The sequence below is a fragment of the Anneissia japonica genome, unplaced genomic scaffold (assembly GCF_011630105.1).
Source record: "Anneissia japonica isolate Jap-2015-1 unplaced genomic scaffold, ASM1163010v1 scaffold287943_len491860_cov182, whole genome shotgun sequence".
In the NCBI taxonomy this organism is placed as follows: Eukaryota; Metazoa; Echinodermata; class Crinoidea; order Comatulida; family Comatulidae; genus Anneissia; species Anneissia japonica.
The window spans coordinates 205,424-217,801 of record NW_022736938.1 but is presented as its reverse complement, the minus strand read 5'-3'; the positions used below and the strand labels follow the sequence as shown (position 1 = coordinate 217,801).

Here is a 12,378-nt window from a genome sequence, read left to right as displayed (position 1 = left end):
ATTATTATTATTATTATCATCATCATCATCATCATCATCATCATTATCATTATTATTATTATTATTATTATTATTATTATTATTATTATTATTCTTGTTGTTGTTGTTGTTGTTGTTGTTGTTGTTATTATCAAGTCTGTTTTTCCTCATTACGGTAGGTTTTCGCCCTGCACCCCGATTACAGAACATTTCGGGCTCCCTGGCCCCAAATGATGGGCTGACTCCTATGACATTTCTTTACATTATAGTGCTGCAGTATGCAAGTCAAAAAAGGTTAGCCTAACAATCAAAAGAACAGTTATTACCATATATAACTGATCTATGATATGTTAGGTTCATGAAACTGATTGGCAACTCGTTTTAGAGGTCATTTAAGGTCATTTTCTCTAAATGAACACATGTAATGAGGAGTTTAAATTACCAAAATACATGTAGGTCACATGCTTAATTCGTTTGCTGATTAGCTTAAATATGCAAATTACGGCTACAAAATATAGGGTCTGCATAAACTTGAAAACTAATAATCACAAAACGCATGCTTTCTCTTTCTCCAAGTACTCAGAATATTCACGTTTCTCTTTACTGTGACCATAAATGCTACAACTGACCTTTGACCCATATTCACGGAATTTGCATATCCTTATGGCAATAGTCGTGGAAGCTTTATTTAGGCATATACTTCAATTTACAAATACTGTACCCCTTTAAAGTACCTGTTCGTATGCACACTAGTTTAATTATGCAAATTAGCTGTAAAAAAATATAGGGGCTTTATATTTTGGCAACTATCCTGGTCGCAGAGGGTTACTTTTTTCAAAATATTCAGAATCTACATGTTTCTATTTGCTCTAATGAAATATTTTGCCCAAACATTACTACAACTGACCTTTGGCTCCATATTCACAGAATTTGCATATCCCTATGACTAATAGCATCCATTGATCTAGAGTATTAATATATTTTTCTATATTAAAACAATTATTAAAAAGTTAAATATATTTTTAAAAAATACATTTTCTATTTCTACAGCATTTACCCTGTGTTCCACTGGTGCGTGCATGAATGGCGGCACGTGTTTGCAAAGCTCTAGCGCAGCCAACATTTTCTGCTTGTGCACACCAGGTTATGAGGGAGACAGATGTCAAACCATAGGTAAACATATATATATTAAAACATTCTAATTAAATCTTGACTCATGAAAATACTCTTCCCATTGCATGAATAAACATTCACTATTTGTATATTAACCCACCCATGTTTACTTTCTCCATATCTTTCCTTATCAAAATCTCGTAGGTTAAGCATTCTTTTACATAGATAATGTTAAAGACAAAATAAAAATCAAATTAAAGCAAAATATGATAATTGCACTGTCATTTGTAGGCTAATAATTTTTCATTTGACATTCCAATAGTAACACCACTGGTTTACTATTAGAGTAGTGGGTCATTAATAAAGATGAACTTTAAAGGTGGGTCACTGTTCAAACATGGGTCACTAAGAGTAGTGGGTTTCTATTAGTAGTTATACGGTATAATTATTTTATTACTCAAGATCCATTTTTTGTGGTAATGTTGATACTAGTCACTATTTAATTCCCAAGATGTTATCAACATTTTGGAAAAGAAACCTAGTAAAAATGTACAGTAACCAGTTTATAGTATAATTATAGTTTGTAAAATTTAGAAAAGAAGTGTGATTCAGGAAGTAGCACCATCTTGATGTTATAAATATACGTATCTATGGTCAACAGTGACATATGTTTTGAATTTGTCAATCTTGATCCTTTCTTTACTCCCATACACACAACACACTCATGTATTTCTTATGTTTCTCCCTATGTGTAGTGAATGTATGTTCATCTGATCCATGTCAAAATGGTGGAACATGTCTTCGAAGCTCCGTCAGTAATTCTTATACATGTATTTGCCTAACCACCTATACTGGAACAAATTGTGAAACAGGTTAGTACAGACGAGGTTTACATTATTTCAACTTCGGGATCGTGCTGGAGGGTGGGGTGAGGTGGTGGTCAAGAGAGTCTATGTGAATATAAATGTATGTTATAAAACCACTCATAAAATACAACTTAGATAACGCGGAGTTTCCATAAAATCGCTACAAGCTATTGCCGACAGCATTTGGTTGGTTGGTCGATCGAATCAGTATAGCCTTCCAGATTATGTAAAGCCCACATACTCAGCGTAACAATTGCAATAAAAGCTGGCTCAAGCTTTGGCGTTATGGTTAGGAATTGGAGCTAAACACCCTTCATTCTGGAGTCCTGGGTTAAAATGTTGTCTGAACTCCAGAATTTTAGCTCACGACAAAAAACCACTTCACCCATAAGCATCTTGTGTGTCGGGCATCTTGTGTGTATATTTGTCTTGTAAAAGACACCCTAGTGGGACAGTGATTATCTGTTGGAACATGGTTCATGTATTTAAATGAATACATTTTAAAAAATAAAAAATAATTTATGTACCACATTTTTACAGTGGTGATCGACAGCAATCCTTGTTTCACTAGTCCGTGTGAGAATGGTGGGACGTGTTACCAGGGATCTACATCAAGTACATATGTTTGCACATAGCTTGTTGGTTATTCAGGAACAAATTGTGACGGCTAGATTCTCATATATACGTATTTTTCATATAGCAATTGGATAAATCGTATGCAATAGGCTTATTTGTTTTAATAGTAAGTTGTACTGATCAATCAAAGATGATCTTCGTCCCATTTATTGTCTTTTCATCAGAAGCGTAAATAAACCAAACTTGACCCCTGTATACCAGTTCCACTGTATCACGATCTTAAAACATATTATTCCAATGTTATATCGTATTCAGCATCAGCATCATTGTTCATCGATACACCATAGTACCGTCACTTATCAATTTACTGTAATCTTTTTCGAATTAATTTTTAAAGGCATATATGCTCGATAAAGCCATGGTTGAACAAAGTGTTGTGCCTTCAAGTTTCAACGGCAACCTGCAGTTTTTGCGCAGCAGGCTATTCAGGAAACAAATGGACAGATGCATGCATGATATACGTTTGTGTCCGTCTCGTTTTATGTGACATCTGTGTGTTAACGTGGTAACATTGGTTTAGTCAAGAGATTCGGTAGCGAGTGCATCTTATTGCCATTTTTAAAAAGCTGCATAACTAACATGATGGAAAGAATTATTTTAACATAAAAAAAAATCAATTCTATATAATAGGATGGGGTAGAAAAAATATCCTTGATGACCTAATTTGACATCTTAGAAGCTCAATTTTGAACACATTTGTAATTGTTTTTCTCAGTCCCGCACCAGGGCTTTGGAAACCACCAATTTAGTAGTATTTGAGTCGGGCATACGCAGAAGTTTGGCAGCGCCGGTGGGGGGGGGGGGGGGGTTGCGTACAGTAGGTACTGTAAGTAGCGTACCGCTCCGTCTGAACAGGTTTCGTAAACGAGAAAATTCGTAATTCCGAGAGTTCGACTTTTTAGCATCTCAGTGTGGTGAGAGTAGCCCTAGGCCAGTGCTACAAAGTATAGGGCTATAGATAGATAGGCCCTAATACGCCTTGCCATGGGAGAAACATTTGTCAGGAATAATACTTGGATTTTACTGTTTTCAAAATTACCTGTACTCACTGGAAGTATTCATAGGAAGTGATTTCCCAATGAAAACATGACCACATATCTACGGGCAGTGCAGCCAGTGCAAAGCACTGGGGCCCAGGGCGATTAGGACCTCTTTAATCAATAGGCCTAAAATTAATAATTAAAAATAATTTAATATTCTGAAAAAAAAGCGGCCAGTGGGCTTCGCAATAATATTTAGGGTTTTAGAAGTGTAATTATTAATGGTGTTAATTTTCAATCCAGTGGCAGATTCAAAGGATTGGGCCCCTAATGTTTGTTTTTTTTTTAAATTATGAAACAAAATGGGAAAAGGATAATATTATATTAAAATTTAAGTCTGAGAGTGCCACCTACACTAATAATAATAATAACTTTCTCCCCTCAGCCTTAGCCATGGTGAGGTTAAGGTGTCAGACGCGGATCCAGCGAGTGTGGGGGAGATGAGGGCACGTGGCGCCCCCCCCCCCCGTGGGTCAAGCCGAGAAATAAGAGGGAGAAAAATTTGAATTAAAGAGAGGAAAGGGGAAAAAGGAAGGGCACCCGTGAGTTCGATTGTTTGTCACTTATTTACACCAACCATGGTGGGGCGGAGGTGGGCAAGGCGGTGTGGACTTCATATTGTGCCCCACCCCCCTTCAGAAAATCTCTGGATCCTCCCCTGTCTACATACTCTCCACCTGTGACTATCCTATTAGTAGTAGCCTATTAATGGATTAAGACCTATTAGAATTGGCAATTAGAGGTAGGGGTAGGCCTAACACTAGTGGCAGATTCAAGAAGGGACCAAGCCAACCTCCCCATAAATTTTCAAAATTATTTTTTTAAAATGGAGGAAAAGCCCCAAATATGGTGGGGCTGTGGTGGTCTACACCTACCCGTCTACACTCCATCTATAAAATTCCCCCTTGTTCCCCCTCTATTTCAAATTCCTGGATCCGCCACTGAAAACGACGCACTTCTTACGATGGATTTTCTGAAAACGTGAATCAGTACACCTAGTTTTAGAATTTTAATAATTTAAGAGGAAATTCATAATCACAGCCACCCATTATTTCTGAAGATTTTTTAATATTTTAAGGGGTTTTTGTAGTTAAAAACGATCGTTCATAATGACGTCATCGCCGCAAATTCGGTTGGTAAAATCGAGAGTTCGTAAATGAGAGGTTCGTATTTGGGAGATGTTAATATACTTAGATCTGAGGAGGGCGCCAACACTCCAATATCGTTGTAACTGGCTTACCGTACTCGCGCGAATAAGCGCCCCGTTTGAATAAAGGCCCTCTCGAATAACCGCCCCTCCTAACGTGAAAATTTCCTTAAGCGCCCCCTTTGAATAAGCGCCCCCAACATAAGATTTTCTTTTTAGCAGTCAATAATCCAATCAATCCTGGGACTGTAGTTGTTGGCATGATTTGAACTGTAGAGTGGAAACACATTCTTCTTCGGTCAATATCAAATTCAGAATATTTCTCTTGGACAGATGAGAGCTCCGATCCCTGGACAGACAGTATATTTAAACTTTACTCTTTTTACATATTTGTCTATACCTAGTCCTACTCCTCTTTTTTCCCCGACCTTTAGCACATTCTCATCTGAGTTTTCAAGAAAAAATACAATGATCCTGCCATCCTGCTAATCTCAATCGGCCGATGGCTAACAAGCTAACCACTACCCACCACCACTAATTGCATTTGCTATTTTGCTGTTATGTAAATATTCACACATTCTTGTCATGAGCCATGTTCTCTGGACGATTATCTTTTCTGACCACCATTCGTAATGTCCTTATATAATCTTTTTTTCATTCACAAAGTGCCTCTTGAATTTAATAATTTCCCATAAGAACCCCTCGATTTCCACTCTGTTTTCATAAGCGCCCCGTTTAAATAAGCACCCAGTTTGAATAAGCGCCCCTCAGAAAGTGCAAAAAATATTTTAAGCGCCCGGGTGCTTATTCGCGCGAGTACGGTACTGTATATAACTGGCAATTTGTGCAAAAAGAGAATGAATACCGGTAGCCGCGTTTCAGTGGCCCATTCTTGAGTGTACAAAAACTGAGTAATCAGAGCACCTGTGTCTTCCCAAAAACGCGCATGCTATTACCACTGTTCATATTATCATGGTATAAAATTTATACCTTCATGCTATTATAATAGCTGGATTGCTCATCTGCCAATCATTGTACAGAAAAAAATTAAGCCACCGGCGCTATGTTGAGGAGCCTAAGTGACGTACCAATTTAGACAAGTTTCTTTAAAATTAAAATTTTTTTTTCATATAATCTAACCATTCAAACGCGCATGTTTATGCAGTTGGTGCCCATACCGCCGGTTCATGTTTACGCTGTGATGACGTATCTGTGACGTTTTAGGCTTTAAACACGGCGCGGTCACTAAAACCAGCCAGTGAGCAATCTGGCTAAATCTACAGTAATGTTGTGTTGTAGTCACTTATATTATAGGCCACTTAATAAAGAATGGTCTCTCGTAATTAATATTTGCTTACTTCTGCAGTATCAAATAGTAGTGATGCAAAATCCATGTAATCCTAGCCCGTGTGAGAACGGAGGAACGTGCCTACAGAGTAGTGTGGTGATGTCAAATTCGTTTTTCTGCAGCTGTGCGGCTGGCACATCAGGAACAATAATGAACAAAATAATAGATAGGTCTATAACAATAGATCAAGGCTTCCCATAGTGTAGGTCCCTTAAACATGTTGGCAATATTTTTCAGTGGGTTGTTGCGGAAATGTCCCTGCATAATTATTTTGTCACTGGATGAATGAAAAAAATCGAGCTCTTTAATATCAATTAATAAACTATAGTTAATGGTTACTATACTACAATACTTGTTCGGTTCTGTTTCTGTCAGTTTACTCATGGAGGTCCATCGTTTACTTAAGCTGGTTTTCCACTAGGCGAATTTAATCTCGCGAATTAAAGCGTCGGTTCTCTTCCTGAGTTCTAATTGTTTGCGCATTTTTTCGCTAGCAAAAACTCCGATAGAAATGCGCATGCGCATGAGGCGACGCTTTCCATTTGCGCGAATAAGTTAGCCAAGTGGAAAAAAGGCTTTACGTTTGCAATTAGCTCTTTTGCTTATTAAATTTGTTCTCTGGACGATTATCTTTTCTGACCACCATTCGTAATGTCCTTATATAATCTTTTTTTCATTCACAAAGTGCCTCTTGAATTTAATAATTTCCCATAAGAACCTCTCGATTTCCACTCTGTTTTCATAAGCGCCCCGTTTAAATAAGCACCCAGTTTGAATAAGCGCCCCTCAGAAAGTGCAAAAAATATTTTAAGCGCCCGGGTGCTTATTCGTGCGAGTACGGTATTGTATATAACTAGCAATTTGTGCAAAAAGAGAATTAGCTACCAGCCACTAACTGATTGACTGACTGCATGGCTGACTGATTGACTGACTGATTGATTATTTGATTGATTGATTGATTTACTCTGTGGTTGATATTGTTATTGTTTGATTTTCTGATCAACCGTTTGATTGATTCTAAAGTTCAAAGTTTAGTTTAATTGCATTGTAATTCCTTCTTAGGTCAATAATGTACTATAATGTCAAGAATCTATGTCATCGTTTTAAGTAATATGATGTGCACCAAAAACCCCTATTAAGAAGACAATTTTGATGTTTTTGGTCAGTGTCCCCTAAGTAGGTTTACTGTACTTCTATACAGGGAACACCCCTAAGGAGACTTTTTCCGTCCTGTCCCCTAAATAAAATAATATATGATATGGGTTCTACTGTAATCAGAATCAATTAGAATGGTATGAAATATATATTAATGAGACCTTAACTTAGGCTAGTTAACGTAATTATAAACTACGGTATATTATTGATTCTTAATTTTTTATGATCCTGTTTTAACAGCGTCTTGCTTACCGAATCCATGCCTCAACGGAGGAACATGTTTTCTAAGTCAAAGTGGATCTTCATACATGTGCGTGTGCCCGGATGGATTTGAAGGAATGAGTTGTGAACAAAGTAAGCCGTTTTGAGTAATTTAACCTTCTAAGTAGTATGATGATCTGCATCAAAAACCCCTATTAATAAAGAGGACAATTTTGACGTTAATGAGTATAGAATAGACTAGATAGGTCATCGATTAGACGTTCCCGATTCCCGTAAGAGGAGGGGTGTCTAGTGGAGAGGATCACAACTCCCGTCGAAAAGAAGCCATAATTTTGTCGATTAGCCCTGCTTTGAAAAAGCATTTTATCGTCTGAGAGTGGCATTTCCGAGGTAGAGGGCCTTTCTTAAAATTTGATCACCTCAGCCCCAACCATGGCGGGGCTGAGGTAGGTGTGGACTTTCTATTGTTCCCCTAGCCCCCGCAGAAAATGTCCGGATCCGCCCCCGCGTTTTTGATTAGTGTCCCCTAAGTAGGTGTACTCTCCTCCAATACTCCTATACAGGGAACATCCCTAAGGAGACTTTTTCCTGTCCCCTAAATAAAAAAAATATATGGTATGGTTTCTACTGTAATCAGAATCAATTAGTATGGAATGAAATATATATTAAGGCGACCTTAACTAGTCTATCAAATTTCATCAAAAAAGCGTCACATAAAATGTGATGAAACATAGAGTTGAACACGTTCAAATTTTTTTATACAATTTAATAATATGTGATATGACATCATCGTACCCATATATGGGCACATCACATTTTTTTTTTGTCAAATAAAATTTTGATAGTGTAGACAAAGCTTTACATCCACTGCCTCCTATTATTAGGGCTACAAAGGCTGGCTTCTAATATTTATATCATATAAGTCTATCATCGCTTGTGCTTTTCCGATGAGAGTCTGTTTCCGATTTTTTCCTGACTCAAATAAAGCTGGCATAGAAGTAAATAGAAAGAAAATAATAGTATAGGAATGAGGTACTTATGCAATATGTAAATTATCTTTTGTTTGTTGTAGATTAGGTGTCTGATGTACCGTAATAGTATTAACTTTGATATGTGCTTCTGAATATATTGATTTACTCTAGGTAGAATACTGAGCATAATATTGATTAGTTATATATTCTACCGGTATTGTTTTATTTGTGTTTATATTGAAATATTTGTTTTTATTATAAGGATGAACCGTTCCCACTTAACGTGTGCCGCCGATCTGATGATGTATAAATGAATAAATAAATAGAATATTGAAAACTATTTAGTCAACAAATTTAATGCCGGAGCAGAAATAAGCAATGCGAATGATGAAGAGAAATTAATAGAATAAAATAAATGACAGTTATATTTTTTTACGTGTTTGTTTCATTTACAGAGGACTATTGTCTACCCAGTCCTTGTGAAAATGGAGGAACCTGTAGTAATAGGCAGTATGTCCTTGACTGGAAGTGTGATTGCCCACTCCCATATACTGGAAAGAACTGTACTGATACAGTCAACTGTAAGTTTTGTGAAAACGTTCCAACTAAACGGAGAACTTTCTTATCGTATTAATTTCTCTTTATTTTCATCATTTAAGTTTTTGTTCTAAGGTCTTCAGTGCCCCACTGGCAAAGTTTATACTTCTAATCCTTGTAAAACACTACGGTTGTGCCTCTGTTATAAAAGAGAAGCAATAAAGTTACTTACTTAGCGGCTTACTTTATCCTTGCCATTTATCCCTGCAGTAAACAGTTTGTATTTTACTTCCCTTTAAATCTATTAAGGTTATTAAAAACATATCGTCTATCCAATGACTTGTAAGTGCCCTTGTTCTATACATAGCATTGTATGGCCACTATAATGCACTATTTTCACCGAACGTGTAAGTCTACGTATAAATCATTTTAAATAAAGGATTTTCGTCAATGATTTTAGTGAAGCCTTGCCTGTCGACTCCTTGTATGAACGGTGGTGAGTGTACTGTAGATGATGCTAATATAATTGTCTGCAATTGTCCCGACAATTACCAAGGAGATCGCTGTGAGATTTTCAGTAAGTAAAGTCGTATCTTCCTGTTCATTAATTATTTTTTAATAATTGTAAATTATATAGTATTATTATGACAATAACAATAACAACTAGACTTTCTATGTCTGTCTGTACAACAGAACATAGGGCTTTTCCCCATTGCTTTATTGAGAAATGAAGTTGAAATTGCAACAAAAAAGAAGTCGTTATAAATGATGATAATGATGATAATAATAATAATAATAATAATAATAATAATAATAATAAATAATAATAATAAATAATGATAATAATAATAGCAATAGCAATATAAATAGCAATAGTAATAACAATAATAATAATAATAATAATAATAATAATTATTATTATTATTATTATTATTATTATTATTATTATTATTATTAATGGCTTCCTAGCAGTAGTTAGAAAAGCCATTGTTTTTGTTTTTCCCTATCTTTTTGCACTGTTTTTTCTGGCCGGTACTTGGGTCACTTCCCAGGCTTAGAACTTTCCAATGCTTTGCCGAAACATAGACCATATCAAGCATGTACCTCCTAATATTTAGTGTCAATCTATGGTGGGGTGTTCGTGTGATTACCATTTAAAGTGATTTAAGGGCAAACAGTCTACACCGGATATTTCAAAAACGGGTCAATTGATCTGATTGATTACTGTTGCTATTGCTATTATTATCATTATTATTAATATTATTATTATCATTTTTAACGACTTTGCTTTTTTGTCGCAATTTTAACTTCATTTCTCATGAAAGCAATGGGGAAACGCCCTATGTTCTATTGTACAAACAGACATAGTAAGGCTAGCTATTATTATTATTATTATTACTATTATTATTATTATTATTATTATTATTATTATAACAATAGTATTGATAATAATAATAATTATTATTATTATTATTTTTATTATTATTATCATTATTTAAAAAATTATTAGTTCCGTTACATTTAATATTTATCATCATCACTGTCACCATCATCATTATCATATTATTATCGTTTTTATTGTTATTATTATTATTATTATTATTATTATTATTATAACAATAATATTAATAATAATAATTATTATTATTATTATTTTTATTATTATTATTATCATTATTATTATTTAAAAAAATATTAGTTCCGTTACATTTAATGTTTATCATCATCACTGTCACCATCATCATTATCATATTATTATCGTTTTTATTGTTGACGATGATTACTTTCAGACGACCCATGTGATTGTTCGCCCTGTCAGAATGGTGGAACTTGCAAGTCTAACTCCACTGGAGTCTACACCTGCGAATGCCCAGATGATTATCTTGGTCGCACATGTCAAAACTATCGACCAGGTAGATTATTTCAATTTGTGTTCATATTATAATAGTAACAAAGCTCTTAACCGTTTTGAAATAAACAGAACAAGTGGTTGTCGTTGGCTATCAGAGTAGTTAGTTAGTAGACAAGCTTCAACTGTACAAAACAAAAATATGACCCTAGAATAAAAAAAGGCAATATTAGGTCTAATATAATTTAACCATTTATTTAATTACATTTGTTATGCAAATACAATGCAATAAAAAGGAAAGAAAACGTAGCAACTCTGTCTTTCCAAATATTAGCTTACCTTACATTTCACTTTCACGTTTCCTGTTTTTGTTTCCATATCTTACATTTCCTCTTCCTACATTCTGCTATTTTGATATTAACTTACCGAATATTTACCTATCTTCTCTTTCACTTTCCTTTCTGTGCTTCATTATTCCTTAATTCATACCTACCTACCTACACCTACCTACCAACCTACCGTACCTTTTCTTTATTTCGTCTTACTTTTTCCTTATAATTTTTTCTTTCTTCCCGCTTTATTTCTTTAGCTTTTGATTACTATTGTAATGTTGCCTTATCTTTTCTTCCTTTTCTTTTGTTTCTTATGTTTCCTTGATATTTCATTTACTTTATTACTTTTCTGTCCTTTTGCTTACTTATGCTTTTTCATATATATATATATATATATATATATATACTCATATATATAATTTTTATCTTATCTTTCGTATTTTAGTTCTTTCTTTCTTGTCCCATTTTTGTACAACCTCTTGGGTTGCCTTGACTATTCTTTCCTTTTCTTTCTTATGTTTCGTTCTTTTCTTAATATATATATTATTTTTATTTCTATTATTATTATTATTGTTATTATTATTTCTATTACTATAGGATTTTATTATATAGGCCTAGTGACGCTGAAATCATTTAATGTATTATTCTGAAGATAATAAGCGTTGTTTATATCTGTCAAGGAATTATTTATGACTTATAATTGACACGTTTTCATTTAAAAAGATCCTTGTTCAGAAAATCTTTGTGGAAGTGGCACATGTGTACCTACTGGTGATGGATCTACGTACGCGTGTACTTGTGCGCCCGGATTCACTGGGGATAACTGCGGGGATTATGGTAGGTGACCAATAGACATTTCCGCTAACCTCCGCCCCTTGGATATTTGTTGCAAAGGTCCCACACAAGACGGAAGTGTTAAAACATACGCGAACACGTGCGTTTGTGGGGCAACATGTGTGTTTTTAAGACGCGCGCGCATTCCTAGCGCTGTTCTGATTGGTCAGTTGTTAAGTTTAATTGACACTCCGGAAAGGTCTATTAATTTAATGATCAAAACTTGAAATAAGATTGCTACGAACATATAAAATCCCTCTCTTGTTTTCTTGAGCTAGTTTCTACGATACTTTACTTTTTATGCCTAAGATGCTACTTTGGATGGATATATATATATATATATATATAT

The 12,378-nt window shown here is 34.9% G+C and overlaps 1 protein-coding gene across 1 annotated transcript in view; it reads left to right on the top strand.

Moving 5' to 3' along the window:
* Positions 1 to 12,378, top strand: part of LOC117116952 (neurogenic locus notch homolog protein 2-like) — a 49,883-nt gene that overhangs the window by 19,970 nt on the left and 17,535 nt on the right. Inside the window, exons 10-16 of the mRNA XM_033261096.1 lie at positions 1,030 to 1,152; positions 1,848 to 1,964; positions 7,525 to 7,638; positions 8,933 to 9,058; positions 9,475 to 9,591; positions 10,805 to 10,927; positions 11,919 to 12,032. Of these exons, the coding sequence (XP_033116987.1) occupies positions 1,030 to 1,152; positions 1,848 to 1,964; positions 7,525 to 7,638; positions 8,933 to 9,058; positions 9,475 to 9,591; positions 10,805 to 10,927; positions 11,919 to 12,032 (834 nt within the window). The remainder of the gene's footprint in view (positions 1 to 1,029; positions 1,153 to 1,847; positions 1,965 to 7,524; positions 7,639 to 8,932; positions 9,059 to 9,474; positions 9,592 to 10,804; positions 10,928 to 11,918; positions 12,033 to 12,378) is intronic.